This window comes from Heloderma suspectum, chromosome 1 (assembly GCF_057233095.1).
Source record: "Heloderma suspectum isolate Gila_16-S chromosome 1, 16-S_ref, whole genome shotgun sequence".
In the NCBI taxonomy this organism is placed as follows: Eukaryota; Metazoa; Chordata; class Lepidosauria; order Squamata; family Helodermatidae; genus Heloderma; species Heloderma suspectum.
In genome coordinates, this window is record NC_139458.1 from 50,022,015 (window position 1) to 50,040,430 (window position 18,416).

General features: G+C 41.3%; 1 protein-coding gene across 1 annotated transcript; it reads right to left on the reverse strand.

The window, feature by feature from the left end:
- Positions 1 to 66: 66 nt before the first annotated feature.
- Positions 67 to 18,404, reverse strand: FCF1 (FCF1 rRNA-processing protein). Its single transcript, XM_084842366.1, has 9 exons — positions 18,343 to 18,404; positions 14,587 to 14,663; positions 12,737 to 12,804; positions 9,553 to 9,624; positions 6,665 to 6,813; positions 5,895 to 5,967; positions 3,118 to 3,205; positions 2,678 to 2,772; positions 67 to 1,171 (listed from the first exon to the last, which is right to left on the reverse strand). The coding sequence occupies exons 3-9, from the start codon at positions 12,769 to 12,771 to the stop codon at positions 1,123 to 1,125; spliced, it is 561 nt and encodes a 186-aa protein (XP_084698492.1). The 5' UTR covers positions 12,772 to 12,804; positions 14,587 to 14,663; positions 18,343 to 18,404; the 3' UTR covers positions 67 to 1,122.
- Positions 18,405 to 18,416: the final 12 nt, after the last annotated feature.

Consider the following 18,416-nt stretch of genomic DNA (forward strand, 5'->3'; position numbering starts at 1 on the left):
AGGATAATGTATGCTGCCTTGGGTTCCTTAAAAGGAAAAAAGGCAGGATATAAATGCAATAAATAAATAAGAAATATTGTTAGGTGAACTCAGCCCAGTAATTAAGCATGTGAAAAAAATGGTATATTTATCAAGTTATTTCCAAGTTTATAATATTGACTCATATGCACTGATGGTTCCACACCGATGCACCTTATCATATCACTACATAGAAACTGCAGTTCTCCACACCAGCCATGGCTGGTGTAATTGCTACACAGAACAAATGAGGGTTCCAGATGTGAAAGTGGGTTAACAATCACAACATGTATTCATGAAACAAAGTGTTTGCAGGGAAAAACCACTGGTCCAAATAGAGAATATGCTTCCAAAATAAAAAGCCTGGTTCACAGCACTCAACAATTGTTTTGAGAGCCAGAAACCAATGGTCATGGATTATAGGAGCCGGAGTCCAACAATTATTGGAGACTACAAGCTCACCACCCCTGTGCATAACTTGCCCTGCTGATTTCAATGCAACTAAATGGTGCCTAACTTAGTCTAGATCCAACCCATAAACTAATTTTAATCCATTTTCTCTATTTTGATTGTTCTTCAGAGCTCATTGTATCCTCCTAAAAAATACAAATTGGATATGTTAGTGTTGTTAACCTAGCTCCTTTAAATTGTTAACTGAAATGGAATTTTGAATGGAACAGACCTGAATCTGATCATGCCCAAGGAATTTTTCTTTTTGCAGCTCTCAGATATTCAGAATATTCTACATTTCTTCATTTTCAAGCAAATGGCCAAATATGCATACATCCCCCCTAAAGGGCCCCTCCCAACATTTCATAATGGAGTGTCATGAGAAACTTTAATTGCAATGGCTACAACATGAGAAAGGATAAAGGATAAAGGAGAAATTCCCCAAAGCCCACTTCTAAATAATAAGGAATATTTATTCTGGAACACAGAGCAATGGAATAGACAGTATGTTTTTTCTGGAAGAGACCAGTCAAAGAAAGCAGTTCCACTCCAAGCTCCACAGGAAGTAAATTAGAAACAGAACCACAGGCTCAGTGTTCTGGAATTTGGCAATTTGACATAGTAGCCTTGTCTTAGATTATTTCCAACAGGTGGTTAAAATCGGGGAGCTCCATAGTCATCAGGCATCCGTTCAATGTTATATCTACAATGAGAAAAGAAACCTTTTGATAAGTGGTCCATCATACTACCATTGTGGTATGTAACAAGCACACAATGACGGCCCCACAATATCTGTTACCATTAAGTAGCCCTTTGAGCCTTTCTTAGCAGTTCAAGATGCTGAAACACTCAGTCAACTGTATAGCTAGTCAAGTGGAATTTAGGCACACAAATGGGAGAGAGCAAGCAATAACAAGGGCTATGTACACTGAAGAAGTTATATATTATTATTTTACTTATATAGCATCATCAGTCTACACAGCGCTTTATACAGTAACGTAAGCAAAAAGGCAGGTCCCTGCCCCAAAGAACGTACAAATCCCAGTTTCAACAGTGGGGGCAGTTAACAGAGGTTAGGGAGGGAAGCAAGTGACAAAAATAACAAATTATGGATGTGAGAAAATGCACATGTATTAGGCTGCAATCCTATACTCGTATACCCAGAAGTACATCCTACTGAATTCAATAGGGCTTACTTCGGAGTAGACATATATAGGCTTGCACTGTAAGTTTATTCAGGCATCAAAAGACAATTGCATATTAACCTGGATCAGCTGGGTGTTGAAAATTTACTCCAGCAATAAGTTTTACAACAGAACCAATGCAGATTTAAGCATGATGTGGCTTTTATTACTATTAAGCCTTTCCATTACACAGGTCTATTATCTAAAAACATACATATATGCTGGCAAAGATTCAAACTATATTTCAAAATAAACTGCAATTTAATTTTGTCATCAGATATTATTTAGGGTGCAACTTGTTAGAAGGAAGCCTTTAAACTTGGAGGCTTCCAAATATCCAACGCTCTGTCAGGATGCTGGGGTTGGACTCGATGGTCTTATAGGCCCCTTCCAACCCCACTATTCTATGATTCTATGAAAACTGGGCAGGAAGAGCTACAGAGGCAATTTTCACTTCTCTGTCCTTTTTTTTCTTTTCCCTCTAAACAGGCCTCTGAGCCTATCAAGCTGGGGCGGGAGTGGGGCTGGAGAGGCCATAGGACTGTTCATATCCTGGCCTCTCCCCTCCCCCTGGAATACCCCCTTTTTGACCTCTATGAGATCCTCCAAGGCCGCTTTTCTGACCTCAGAAAGCAGGCACTATGGCTCTTTCTGTGGTAGCTGTGAGGGAGTGGGGGAGGGATCAGATTTTGGAGTCCCTTTCTCGAAATGTCTACGGCTTCGGGATGTTCTCCAAGGACCATAGGATTGTGCCCTTTTTCATTCAGTTAATCTTACTCTATAGCCAAAACTCTCAGGGTGACAAGCATAATAAAAACAAATACAATAAAACCAGTCGTAAAACACATTTAAAAAGTGTAAAGCCACAATAATTTAAAATAATCTTAAAAAGAGAGACAATAGGTGAAACCCAACATAAGTCCTACTTAGAGTAGATGCATTGAAGGCCCATTCATTTCAATGGATCTACTCTAAGTAAGGCTTATGTTGGATTTTATCCAGTGCTTTCCCACTTGGGAGCTCACCTGTGGTTGGAGATATACATTATTGGAACTCCTGGGATCTTCCGTATTCTCCGTTTCAGGTCTCTGTCTACAGTAGCCACTATGTAACACTTGTGCTGTAGGAAAAAGGGACAATCTCTTAATGAGAAAAAATAAATGCTTCCATTCCTTTGGTCACCAAGTGCCAGAGAATATCCAAAAAGACCAGGAGCTTGGACAAACATCAAGTTTCACTCCTTTAAAACCCAGGATCTCCAAGGTCACATACTGGATTGCTGAGGAAACACGATCTCCCCACTTACAAGCAACTGTGCAAAATTGATACCTTCTTCCCAAGTAGGCAGTATTAGCCTCACCTGAATGTCAGCTTCTCTGAAGTTATTAACCCTAACAGAAGTTAAGCAGTTCTAAATACATTTGATACCAACAGTCCAGTAGAGAAATTTTTGAACAGGAGGTACCTGAGTGACTCTCTGCACCAAACAATCATCTGCATAGGTTCCTTTGTGAGTGCAAGGCAAGCGCTCAAATCGTGGGTCTTTTGCTATCCTGTGGAATCATAAAACTGAAAATTAGGATAGCACCTATGCAATTAACAAATTAGAAGAATTAGGAAATTCCTAGTAGAAACCTGTTCTGTCTTTTCTTCATTAGGGAGATGCCAAATCTGTTATATTTAAATCCAGGAGTCAAATAGTTTGGTCCCAAGTTTTACAGAGAAAATTGTGGTATTATTTATGATTTAATTGAATTGTGCCCAGAAAGCAATTGGCAACCAGTGCAGGTCATTCAGAACAGGTGTCATAAGGTCCCAATACCGTGCACTGATTAGCAGCCTAACTGCCACAACTGACATCCTTTAGACTTGCAGTAGCCTAAATGTGATGGAACCAAGGCATGAAAACTGTTGCCAAGTCAGACAGACTTAAGAAGGGTCACAGCTGATGTACAAAGCATAATTGCGCAAACACATTCCTTGCCACCACTACCTGAAGATCCAGGGAGCACTCCCAAGCTATGGAGCTAATCCTTCAGGGAGAATACAACCCCTTCCAAAGCAAGTTGAATCGCAAGCCCTGAGTCAGGTTTTGTGCTGACGAACAACACCTCCAACTGGTATGGGTAATGATTTCAGTGAATTGTTTGATATTTATATATTTTAGGATCCATAATTGCCCTATGCCAAGAACATGCTTTGAAATATAAAATTGTTAAGAACGGATGAGATTTTCTTTCCAAGGATTCTGCAGAATCTTTTAAAAAATCAATCATTTTCATTTCCCAACATGCATTTAGATTCAATGAATGCACAGTAGTGAGGATTATGTAATGAAGGGATGCTGATCCACTTTCAACCCGAGGGCAGAATTCCATTTCAGAGAAATTCTTGGGGCTGCATTCAATTGGTGGGCAGGGCCAAAGGAAAAAGAGACAGGGCTGAAAACACCAAAAATATCAGCATATTTTAGCTTAAATCTATGACTGACAATAACTAAGCCTTAGGAGAGGCCCTTCAACCTTTTAGAAAGAGGGAAAAGCCAGGAAACCAGCAGACTGGTGGCTGGGGGAAAGGGGTTGGGACTGGGGGAATGGCCATCTGGGAAAATGTAGAGGGCTGGATTGGGACCCCAGGAGGGCCATATTCAGGCCCTGAGCCTTTGATTCTGCACCCCTGATATAATGCTAAAGCCAGTTTATTATCCCCCCCACTGTGGTGAAAAACCCTATGAAATGTAGGATTTTTTTTTTCTTTGGCCAATTTTGATTTATTGACTGTTCTCAGTTTAAAAGGTCTTTCTGGCTGCATCAGGAATTATCCTGCCTGTCACATGTCCAGCATGTATGCTACTGCCTAACCCCCAAGAAATCCATTAATAGAAAACTTTGTGTTAGGAGGAGATTTAATGTACGTAACTCCAACGTTATGGAAAGCTTCACACACCCCTTGATCCTTTGCATTCATTAACTACTTCCATCTGACAGTCAGACATGAGATTATACCTGGTTATGTGATCTAGACAAGGTCTTTCCCCATGTTACATAAGCACAGTGCTAAGAAGTAATCCCTGACCCACCCAACTAGGAAAACATTCTCCCATTAGATCCTTCTAATCAGAGGCAGCAAACCTATTGCCCCCCTTTCTCTAAGCAGCACATTATGTATGTTATAATAATAATCATAATAAAGCTTTGTACCAGTGGAACACTGTCAGCTGTTTTGAAATGCACACCTACCCTCAAAGGTGTCTGAGAGTTTAAGTTCAGAAGCCTATCTTGAATTTCAAATATTAAGGTAAGATAGAAAAGTTTTATGAACTTGAGCACACTCCGGGAGAGAGCAGAGGACAGGAAGGCCTGGCGTGCTATGGTCGATGGGGTCACAAAGAGTCGGACACGACTTAACGACTGAACAACAAGAAAAGTTTTGTTTCCTTTTGCACTCTTGAATCCTTTCCCCTTTTCTTCTTTGTACCAAACTGCTAACGGGTGAATTTGCAATCCAGAAAGTTCTCCCCTGGGCCTGCACATTTTTTCAAGCTACAAGGTCAGAAAGAGAGACAGAACTGTGTCTTTGTCCAGCAGCACCTAGGAAGATCTGCAGCTTTGTCATGCTCTCAAGAGGCACGTCTGGCCTTGTTATAAAAATTTCAGTTGTTGTATGTCTGTTATACTATAATTTTATAAGCTAAACTATGTCTATTCTACCTCAGTGTGAGACTGCTATGCTAGACAAAAACACAGCGCCTTATCAGAAACTCAGGAATGCCAAGAATGTGTTTACTAGGGTACAAGGCTACCTCTCTGCGCATGCCTAAATATATAAAAGGTGCTGTCTGTTTTTTGTTTCCCGCTCAGCTAGACAAAGAGATTAGTACAGCGCAGGCGTAAGACAGCCCCCAAAGGTCTTGCCTATATAAACTTTTGGATCACATCACTTGATTGTGACCTTTGTTGGAGTGTTAGCCCCAAGGGTTGCCTTATTCTGCAGAATAAAATCGTGTTGGACCAGATCTCTGCCTCCTCTCATTCTTGGTAAACTAATTGGAAAGTCTACCAGGGAGAAGAACACAATTTTTGTAACAGCCTGGGAAGCAAAGGGAGAAGGGTTTGGTGGCAACCTATCCAAGTGTAACAGGGTACAGCCAGGAACTAGATCTTGAATCTATGGTGAGCCTCTGTTCTCCATATTCATACTTTAGACAAGACAGATGGAAGAACATATTTATCATGTCCTTACCTTAGGGCCACACGATACTTCTGCCCCAGTTTTTCAATTTCAGCCATGACACAATCTGTGATACAGGGAATACCTGCAGGAACATAATGTTTTATTATATTAAACAAGCATTGCAACAAACCCCTACAGGTGGCCAATACAGAAAAATATTAAGCTTCAGACCTATAAATATTTATTCATCTGGTCACTCTATTAATCCCTTTGAAAGACAGTCTCAATGAAAACATCACAGACAATTACACACTCTTTAGTTGATTGGTTCCCCATCCCTCTCTCCATCTATCTATCTATCTATCTATCTATCTATCTATCTATCTATCTCACTCTATACATCTAATATACGCATCCATCAGAAGGAAAAAGGCACCATTAATGGAGACCACTTTGACCATGACTGTCAGAGGATTAAATCTGATAACTGACACAGGTTATTTACTTTCAATAACGTAACAATGTTTCAACAAAATTAGCAACAAGCCTGTGATAGCTTTGTAGCTGACTGCTTTTATTTTAAAGCAAAGCTGTGTTTAACATTAATTTAGGTATTTCATAATCTTCAGATCTATTTGTGTTAAGAAATGTGGATATACTTGCAAAACTAACGGTCAAACACTTAGAGCTAGGCTTATTAATAATAATGGAAGCCAAAACCTGGTGCCCCACTGTTACATCAATCTCAATAACGTGTCTCCATAAATGGAGGATATTTTAATATAACCTCACCTTATGACACTAGTCTGGAAGGAGTCACAATATATCTAGAAACTTACACTTGGCATAGAGGCAATCCATCATGGACTGCACCAGATCTAGTTTGGCTTTAATGGAAAAATTAATGAAGTTGGTATCAACCAGGATGTAGTAGGGAGGCCCCAGTTGTGTGTTATATTGGAAGAACAAGCAGGAGGGATACTTAGGGCTGAAAAAAGAGAAAGGACAAGTTAAGCAGGGAAACAAAACATAGTGTCCACACATTGTGTACTACTACTCCAGAAGCACCTTTTCTTGGCTTATAGACTCTTCTTAATTTTACCTATATAAAGAATATTGTGGCTCTCTTACTTTCAGAAAATATTTTGAAAAGTGTGATTATTGTGCATGTCAAAATGCTCAGAAGGTAAAGACCCACACAAGCCACATTTACTGCTCAGGGTATTCACAAGCATTTGTGTGCATTTAAAAAGGAGGGGCTCTTACACCTCAAAACTCATCTGCTGAGGTCTAGTCAGGAGGCTTTATTGTCTGTGCCATCTTTTCAGAAGGTACAAACTTTGACAGCAGGAGTACGGCTTTTATAGCAGGAGAGAGTGAGCTTCGGCTATTGGGCAGAATAAAAATGTAATAAATAAGTTTTACACTGGCTATTCTGAAGTTGTGAAATGATCTCCTGTTAGGGGTCAGGAAGGTACCTCTTTCCTTTCTTTACACAACAGCTGCAAGGCCTACATTTTAGGCTAGCTTTTGACAGGACTTTCTGCATCTGTTTAATCTGATTACTGAATATTGAATTTGTCTTATTTGTATTTTCATTATTATTTTTAAAGTGCTTTGAACAATGGAAAAGCAGTATATTAATATTTTAATAAATTAGTCTGTCTTGGCTTTCTTGACTGCCCCAAATGAATCAACTTCCATGGGGGTCTGCAGTCAGAATCCCTATGCCCAGATAAGAACAGGCAGAGACCACCTGTGCCATTTTTGAGCTCTTTTTTTTTAAAGCAAAGGGCATCTTCACTCATTATCTTTGTATAGGCCTGGGTCATAATGTTTAATATATTAGGGGAAGATTATTGTTCTTGTTCAACAGGGTATAAGGTAACTGGCCATATTGGAAGTGTAGTCCAAAACATCTGGAGGGCACCAGGTTGCATACCCCTGGATTGAATTGATCCACCAGAAAGCTTTTTGTTTAAAGAATGAAACCACATTAAACCCTTCTTCTGATCAAATACTAGCTGGGTGCGTCCAAGACATCTTTAGTTTTAATTCTTTATAGCAGTATATTTGGAAGAAATGACCAACCTTTAAAATACGTATGGCAATCTTACCACTGAACGGCAACAAACGTGCTAGTTAGAAGTGGAAGTAGGTCTCCCACTACCTGCTTGATCAGCAAACTTTGCTGATGACTCACATCACATGTGTTTGCATCTCGCAAACAGAAAACACTAGTATAACAAAGTCTTAATGATATTAGGACACAATCCTAAGCATACTTATTTGAAAGCAACAACTACTAAAATCAGACTTGCTTCTCATTTTGGATCTAGGTAGCATAAAGAGTTGCTGGGTAATACAGAAATAGGACTGAGACAATGTCTAAATGGTAGCCTGCTGGGGACCAAGAAGGGCTCCACATCCCCTACTTCTGGGGAGTCAAGAAATGACAACCAGAAAGAGGATGCTTTGACTGCACATATCTCCATTTCCCTTGGGACTCGGTTCATGCTCAGGATTTGAGTTATCAGTATACTTTCTCTGAGGTGCAGTGCTAGATTTAGGAATAAGCCAAGTAAGCCATGGCTTAGGGCCTCATATTATGAGGGGCCTCTAAATATGTTGGGGATAACTATGATGTAAGATAACTAAGATGAAATCGCTTTGGCTTAAATATGTTGGAACATCTGGTGTGACTCTATAAAGCAGAGTTACCTTATATAGACAAAGTGTGGCAATACAGCATTTCGTATCGGAGGCAATAAGCGCAAACTAGAGCCAGTTTAAAAGAAGTTCAAAACAACTTTATTATTTATTTCACTTCTATATTGCCCAATAGCCAAAGCATTCTGGGTGGTTCACAAAAATTATTATTAGCGCTTTTATATACAACTTCAGAGAAGGCTATCACTGTTTACCTACAAATGCGCACACGCACACACACACACACACACACCCTGATCATCCCAGAGTGCAGGAAACAGAATAATGGGCTCAAGTTACAGGAAGCCAGATTCCGGCTGAACATCAGGAAAAACTTCCTGACCGTTAGAGCAATACGACAGTGGAACCAGTTACCTGGGGAGGTAGTGGGCTCTCCCACACTGGAGGCTTTCAAGATGAGTCTGGACAGCCATCTGTCAGACGTGCTCTGACTTGGATTCCTGCACTGAGCAGGGGGTTAGACTTGATGGTCTTATAGGCCCCTTCCAACCCTACTATTCTATGATTCTATGATTACCCTTCCATTATCATGTAATACACTTTTTTCTCTTTATTTTTATGGTATGGAGCCTCTGAATCTTGAAGTGTCTTAGGGCTTCAGCATGGCTTAATCCAGCCCTGCTGAGGTGCAACTGGCAGTGATATTAGAAGTGTATTTTTGTCTTTTCCTACAACATATGACTTTTTTTTTTCAGTACACCAGTTCTCTAGCTGTAACACACTGTATAGATGGACCTGTGGAGGACTGTATTAATGGCCAAACATTGCAGCAGGGGGTGGGACTAGATGACCTTTTAGTCCTTTCCAAATGCATAATTCTATAAAGTAATGAAGGTAGTACTAGGGTTAAGCAGTCCATTGTGAACTCCTCAACCCATTCAGCAGCTCTGAAAGACCACTCTCAACATTGCCCACACAAAGACTGGGACTCAGATCTTGTCATTTCCAACACTCCTGTGAGTGCTACCCAGATAACAAGAAATTATTTGGTACTTACACCTCTCTCTCTTTGATTGCACTGGGATCTTCCTTCTTTTTCTCTTTGGCTTTTGCTCGGTCTGTCTCTTTGCTAGAAATGACAAAAAGTTTAAAAACATTTGTATGCACTACCTACTGTCTTTTCAGTAACCTATTGTAGATAACTTAAGTACATAACATTAAAGTTGGGAAGAAATATATAAATATAGCATCAAGTGATAAAACGGAAGTAAAATATAGTTCAAATGTTTATGACAGTAATCCAAATAATATAGTGGAACATTTCCCCTTCACCACAAAACCAGAACAACCTCTCTGTATAATTCCAAGTAAAGGACTGGAAAAGCCATCTCTCCAAAGGCTGATATCTTCTCTACTGAGAAATCTCATTATACAAATTCAATGGGAAACATGCCTATGGCGATTCCACATGCACAGTATGTATATAGTAAAGGTTTGTATATATGTATAGTGGTTGATATGTATCTGGAATGATTGACAGGTGAGTGTGAGGCGGGGTTTGGCAGAGTGTGGGCAAGAATGACAGTTTGGCAAGTGGAAGAAAGGGGGAGTGGCTGAGTGAGAATGGAATGCAGTGTGATTGGATGAGAGCTTGTGCAGAAAAAGGTGAGGTGTTTGCTTCTAGACAGTCAGATCAGTCTGGGAGGAAGGTAGATTAGGTACAGCTAGATAAGTCTGAGATTAGACTGGGAGATAAGAGTGAGAACATCTAGTGAGAGAGGTTTTTTAACACAGAACTAAAAGCAAGAGTTATATTGTGTAGTTTATAGTGTTGACTTATTTTAATCATCCTCCCTGATATCCTTTCCTCATCCCAACCCAGTTCCTATTTCCAATCCTGTTGTACCAAATAAACCTTCTTTGTTTTCAATTTTAAGAGATAGTTTCTTTTTTAGTTATTAGGAAAGGTTTTGTGGAATAACCCCCACATGCTGGCTGCTTAGTCCGTGCTACCAAAAAGAAAGAAAGCAGCTCTAAAAGGGTTATTGGTGGCAGCAATTGAGAGAGTAGTGAAGCATCACCATACACAATCAGAGGGTTGTGGGTGAGAGCCTAAAAGTGGCAGTGTGAGGAGAGACACTGACCAAAGCACCTGACCTGGTGACTAGAAGTAGGATTGTGAGGTGGTCAAAAAGGCCTCAGGTCCTCACAATGCCTGAACTGAATGGGTACTCATAAGTCCCCGAAAGAGGCTTGAGTATCCTATGCAAAGAGGGAGGCGCTTTGAGCCTCCTGTGTTGCATTTTAACCAGATAGGCAATTTCGCCTGTCCAGAGGAGGGAGGGAAGGAGGCTGGAGAGGTAACAGGAAAAGGCATAAGCCCTGGTCTCCTCCCTTCCCTGCCCCTAGGAATGCCTCCTTTCCCCAGTCTTCATGCTCCGTTTAACAAGCATGGAGAGGCAGCCAGCACGGTTCTCTCCACGTCAGCTACGAGGTGGAGAGGAGTGCAGTCCCTAGCTCCGAACTCCGATCCCTGTCTTTGAGCACAGAGCCAGGAAACAGAAAAATCCTATGTCCTCCACACGCTTCTAGGGGACATAGGATTGCTTCCTTGAGGAAGAAAATGCAAAACTGTGACACTTTTGCCCTCAGCATCATCAGAGTAGCCTGAACTCTTGCACTGTAACACAATGTAGTAAAAAGAATAGAATTCACTATAGCCAGTCCCAGAAACCATGCATGAAACCAACTCTAAAATAATGCTTTTAAAGTATACACATTCTCTTCCATTTCTCCTATGACATTTTAGCTGAAGAATGCCTATCTTCTTTTCCTTTTCTGGATATCTCAATTCTTTTTACAGTACAAATATCACAGTACAAACTGAAAGTTACTGATGCCAGGAAATGCTCAGTTTTTACGGATTTGTTTTGAGGGACTAAAATGGCCCCAATCTTATGACTTAACTGTGAAAATAAATGAGCATTTGTTTGGCCACCAAAAGTTTATTTGATGTTTAACAGGTCAAATTACAAACGAACAAGCAAGTGCTTCTAGTTATTACTGGCTACTAATAGAGAAGTATTATGTTACACAGGAGCATAAAATTAGCTGAGACAATCCCCCACCCTTTCCCTGCTCTCACACCTTCGATGATATTTCTAGTGCTCTTCCTCATCTCCCAGCATTCCTCAAGGAACAACTTTGATAAGAATTCACCCCTGCCCAAGGTCTTCTCCGTTCTCATTATAGGGAAGTGAATACAATACTCAGAGCACCCACTCTCTCAGTGGAAAGATGCCATGTAAGCATTCCTCCTCATTATATAGGGGGTGGGGGTGGCGTCTACTTCCAGCAGTATTTTTTTAAAAAATGGAAAACAAACCATTTTGACTTAAAAATGAGTATCATATACTACAAGTATAGCAAACATCACATTTATATCTTTCTACTGTATCCCCCCTAAGGGAAAGACTTACCTAAAAAACAGTAATAACTATGACTTTCATCCAACAGTGTCCTTCCACCAGCAGAATGGAAACCACTTCCAGAAAGGATTTCTCCTCCCCACTGCTGCCTCTCAACTCTGCACCAAAGGGATGGGGGATCCTCCAGAGCAGTTTGGGGGTTGCAGCATGAGGGGAGGAGAGGACAGGGAAATCTGCTTGTGAGACACTGGATTTAAACATACTGCTATCCAATTAATTTCACCTTCTTAATGGTATCAGTTTTATTCAATCAACTGAATCACCATAAATTTGCATATGAATTAGAACAATAGTTCTGAAGAAACCACGTTGCATACATAAGGCATCATCTTGCAAATTATTCCTTCCTGTGAAAGATTGGAGGAGTAATGGCTCTTTAAAATGGCACCTGTCCTTTTTATAAGTTCCTGCATTAAAAAAAAAAAAGGGGGGGGGGAGATCTCCTACCAGATGAAACAAGGCACATTTTTAATCCAAAGGTTTTACATCAATTAATCTAACTGATATAAAACAACTGATCAAGTAGGGCTGCAATCTTATACATATTTATCTGGGAATAGGGCTACAATCCCATACACACTTATCTTCTTATCTGGGAGTAAGTTCCATTTGACTTAACAGGACTTACTTCTGAGGAGACACACATATGATTGCACTGTAAATGTTTAGTCCTGTTAATTATGAAAAGCTCTTAGGTTCAATTCAAATACTTCAGCAGTATCCACTACTACTGAATAATACCAAGAGACTCACATCCGCTGGTCACGAAGGCTGATCATCCGTTTCATGGTAGCATATTTCTTTGCTTTCTTTTGTTTCCCCTAAAAAGGGATAAAGTAATAATAGATTATGATTCTGAAGAAACACTATAACACCCTCTTCGTTTCTTTCCATGCCATCTTCACAACAGGAACTTAATTTCTAAGTAAAATGGTGCCAAGACTCAGCCTTTGACCCAGAAGACCTGTCCCCTAGCTCCAGATGTGTGTGGCTAGCTGTAGTTAATTACTGGAAAGAGAAAGGCACTTTGCTCATGCTATTCTTTATTTTTATGTCCCCAATAACCAAAATAGAGGAAATTGCTGAGGTTTAGCTGACTTTTAAGAGATTATTCCAGGCTCCAGCTGATCGTGACTACAGACACCATTTATGTTCAGGACTGCTTATTCATTAACTTTATTTAAAATCATTATTAGGCTGCCTTTAAGGGTGGAATCCGCTCAGCCTACTGCTGACCCTGCAAACCTATCCCTACCAATACTTTTCTATACCTTGCTATAATACCACACAAGATGAAGCAAGCAAAAATCATCGCAATACTCAAACCGGGAAAAACAAATGACCAACCAAAGAACTATTGACCAATCGCACTGCTCGACCAATCACACTGCTAAGCACTGTCTATAAGCTTCTCGAAAGGCTTCTGCATAATAGAATCAGCCAGAAGATACTCCAGATAATTCCAGTGGAATCAGCTGGATTTCGCCCCGCACGAAGCAACGCTGACCAAGTGCTTTCACTAACAACCTATATATAAGCAGGATTATCAGGCAAAGCAAAAAACATCAGTTGCTTTTATAGATTTAAGTGCAGCATATGATACAGTGAGGAGACATGGACTACTTTATAAATTAATACAAGTACCCTCATGCCGAAAAACTACCCGACTTATTGATAATATGCTTGCTGGAAGAACTTTCTCTGTGACGATAGGAGAGGATACTAGCATCCCTAAAATTTTAAACAACGGACTACCACAAGGCTCGGTTCTTGCACCTCTCCTTTTCAATCTATACATAGCTGACATACCAAACACAAAGTCGAGGAAGTTTGGCCACGTGAGTGATTGGGCTATAGCCACACAACATAAATCCTTGAGACAACTGAAGATGTCCTCGCTTCTGATCTAGACATACTAGATAAATATTTCTGTAAGTGGAGGTTACAGCCCAATCCAACAAAGACGGAAGTAACATGCTTCCACCTTCGTAATAGCAATGTTCAATTTAAGGGAAACTGGCTCAATCACAACATGCATCCCAAATATCTTGGGGTCACACTGGATAGGACACTATCCTATAAAGAACACTTGATAAAGACTGCTGCCAAACTGAGAAGTAGAAATAATATTCTACACAAACTATGCGGCACTACCTGGGGCTCAACAGCGGATACGCTGAGAATGACTGCACTCAGTCTGGTTTACTCAGCAGCAGAGTACTGTGCCCCAGTGTGGCTTAATAGTCCACACATGAGAAAGATCGATACACAACTGCATGAGTCAATGTGTATTGTTAGTGGGACAATACGATCTACTCCCACATACTGGCTGCCGGTTTTGAGCCATATACCAGCTCCGGATGCAAGACGAAAGAGCGCCCTTCTTCAAGAACACCGGAAGATTATTGACAATCTCCAGATACCAATATTAAATGACATAACCTACTTGGAGCGAAACAGATTAAGATGGAGACATCCAGCCATTTCTACCGCTAAAGCTCTTCTAGAAGATGATTTCAATATCCACAACATGTGGAAACAACATTGGCTAGGAAACTGCCCTCCACCATGCCGAAGCCTGCCCCGCATCTTGGAAAACCCACCTGGATTTGACCAGCCCCGTGCGATATGGACCACCTTGAACCGAATTCGCATGGGTCATGGTAGATGTACAGATGTCCTTTATAAATGGGGCAAAACAACATCATCAATTGTGATCGTGGGGCTGAAAAACAAACTATCCAACATATAGTGACAGAGTGTCAAAACCGAGCCTACAATGGAGACGTTGCTGATTTCCTGACTCTGACAACTGAAGTAAAAAACTCTAACTGTAACCTAGACATACGTTTGTAATATTCCTGTCAATATTTTATATTTTACATTTCATATTTATTATGCCCTATGCTTTTATTCCCCTTCATGGATCACTGCCTTGTTGTGGCAAAGGGGCTTGCGTAACTCAGTGAAGCCATAAGCTATGCCGTGCAGGGCCACCCAAGATGGACAGGTCATGGTGGAGAGTTCTGACAAAAGTGGTCCACTGGAGAAGGAAATGGCAACCCACTCCAATATTCTTGCCAAGAAAACGCCATGGAACGTATCACAAGGCTAAAAGAGATGACGCCGGAAGATGAGCCCCTCAGGTCGGAAGGTGTCCAATATACTACTGGGGAAGAGCAGAGGGAATTTCCAAGTAGCTCCAGAAAGAGTGAAGCCGCTGGGCCAAAGCCAAAAGGACACTCAGCTGTGGATGCGTCTGGTGGTGAAAAGGAAGTCCAATACTGTAAAGAACAATATTGTTTAGGAACCTGGAATGTAAGATCAATGAATCAAGCTAAGCTGGAGGTGGTCAAACATGAGATGGCAAGATTGAACATTGACATCTTGGAAGTCAGCAAACTCAAATGGACAAGCATGGCAAATTTAATTCAGGTGACCATCATATCTACTACTGTGGGCAAGAATCCCTGAGAAGAAATGGAGTAGCACTCATAGTCAACAAAAGGGTGGGAAAAGCAGTACTGGGGTACAATCTCAAAAACGATAGAATGATCTCAGTACAAAACCAAGACAAACCATTCAACATCACAGTAATTCAAGTCTATGACCCAACCACTGAGGCTGAAGAAGCTGAGGTTGATCGGTTCTATGAAGACCTACAACACCTGCTAGAACTAACACCAAAAAAAGATGTCCTCTTCATCATAGGGGATTGGAATGCTAAAGCAGGAAGTCAAGAAATCACCAGGATAACAGGCAAGCATGGCCTTGGTGTACAAAATGAAGCAGGACAAAGGCTAATAGAGTTTTGCCAAGAGAACACGCTGATCATAGCAAACACACTTTTCCAACAGCACAAGAGGCGACACTACACATGGACATCACCAGATGGTCAATATCGAAATCAGATTGATTATGTCCTTTGCAGCCAAAGATAGAGAAGCTCTATACAGTCAGTAAAAACAAGACCTGGAGCTGACTATGGCTCAGATCATGAGCTTCTTGCTGCAAAATTTTGGCTTAAATTGAAGAATGTAGGGAAAACCACTAAACCATTCCGGTATGACCTAAATCATATCCCTTATGAATATACAGTGGAGGTGAGGAATAGATTTCAGGGATTAGACCTGATAGACAGAGTGCCTGAGGAACTATGGACAGAGGTCCATAACATTGTTCAGGAGGCAGCAACGAAATCTATCCCAAAGAAAAAGAACGGCAAGAAAGCAAAGTGGTTGTCTGATGAGGCTTTACAAGTAGCTGAGGAAAGAAGGGAAGCGAAAAGCAAGGGAGAAAGGGGAAGATATGTCCAACTGAATGCAGAGTTCCAGAGGATAGCAAGGAGAGACAAGAAGGCCTTCTTAAATGAACAATGCAAAGAAATCGAGGAAAACGACAGAATGGGAAAGACTAGAGATCTCTTCAAGAAAATCGGAGATCTCAAGGGAACATTTTGTGCAAAGACGGGCATGATAAAGGACAAAGAAGGCAGGGACCTAACAGAAGCAGATGAGATTAAGAAGAGGTGGAAAGAATACACAGAAGAGCTATACAGGAAAGATCCAAATGTCCCTGATAGCCATGATAGTGTGCTCACTGAGCTTGAGCCAGACATCCTAGAGAGTAAAGTCAAGTGGGCCTTAGGAAGCATTACTAACAACAAAGCTAGCGGAGATGACAGTATTCCAGCTGAGCTATTTAAAATCCTAAACGATGATGCTGTTAAAGTGCTGCACTCAATAGGCCAACAAATTTGGAACACTCAACAGTGGCCACAACACTGTAAAAGGTCAGTTTACATTCCAATTCCAAAGAAGGGCAATGCCAAAGAGTGTTCAAACTACCGTACAACTGCGCTCATTTCACATGCCAGCAAGGTGATGCTCAAAATCCTACAAGCTAGGCTTCAGCAGTATGTGAACCGAGAACTACCGGAAGTACAAGCTGGGTTTCGAAGAGGCAGAGGAACTAGAGATCAAATTGCCAACGTTCGCTGGATCATGGAGAAAGCAAGAGAATTCCAGAAAAACATCTATTTCTGCTTCACTGACTAGGCTAAAGCCTTTGATTGTGTGGATCACAACAAACTGTGGCAAATTCTGAAACAGATGGGAGTACCGGATCACCTTACCCGTCTCCTGAGAAACCTGTACGAGGGTCAAGAAGCAACAGTAAGAACCGGACATGGAACAACTGATTGGTTCAAAATTGGGAAAGGAGTACGACAAGGCTGTATATTGTCGCCCTGCTTATTTAATTTATATGCAGAGTATATCATGAGAAACGCCGGGTTGGATGAATCACAGGTCGGAATTAAGACTGCTGAGAGAATTATCAACAACCTCAGATACGCAGATGATACCACCCTAATGGCAGAAAGCGAAGAGGATCTAAAAAGCCTCTTGTTGAGGGTGAAAGTGGAGAGTGCAAAAGCTGGTTTGAAACTCAACATTAAAAAAACTAAGATCATGGCATCTGGCCCCATCACTTCCTGGCATATAGAAGGGGAAGAAATGGAAGCAGTGACAGATTGTATTTTCTTGGGCTCCAAGATCACCCGGACAGTGACTGTAGCCATGAAATTAAAAGACGCTTGCTCCTGGGGAGGAAAGCTATGGCAAACCTAGACAGCATAGTAAGAAGCACAGACATCACCTTGCCGACAAAGTTTCTTATAATCAAAGCTATGGTTTTCCCAGTAGCAACATATGGCTGTGAGAGCTATATGGACTATAAGGAAGGCTGAGCGCCGAAGAATTGATGTCTTCGAACTGTGGTGCTGGAGAAGACTCTTACAAGTCCCCTGGACTGCAAGGAGGTCAAATCAGTCCATCCTAAAGGAAATCAACCCTGAGTGCTCATTGGAAGGACAGATCCTGAAGCTGAAGCGCAAATATTTTGGCCACCTAATGCGAAGAGAAAACTCCCTGGAAAAGACCCTGATGCTGGGAAAGATTGAAGGCAAAAGGGGAAGGGGACAGCAGAGGATGAGATGGCTAGATAGCATCACCGATGCAATGAATATGGACTTGAGCACACTCCGGGAGAGAGTGGGGGACAGGAAGGCCTGGCGTGCTATGGTCCATGGTGTCACGAAGAGTCGGACACGATTTAACGACTGAACAACAACAACGTTTTTATTGTAATGCGATGTAAATGTGCCATACGATAAATAAATATACCTTGCTATGACTCATATGCCCTCCCGGTATACCTTTGTGATCATCCATAAAGTGAATCGAGGGGAAGAAGCAACGCAGGAATGATTGGGTATACATTTCCGGACTAATACGCATGGGACTGAGCTGTGAGAGTGTCTGGCCCTCATAACCCACGACTACACCGGTACTACTTACCATCTTGCAGCTCCGCCGGTAAACCCCGCGGCGAGTTCTTTCTCAGCACCCACTTCCGGCGCGCGGCAGGTTCG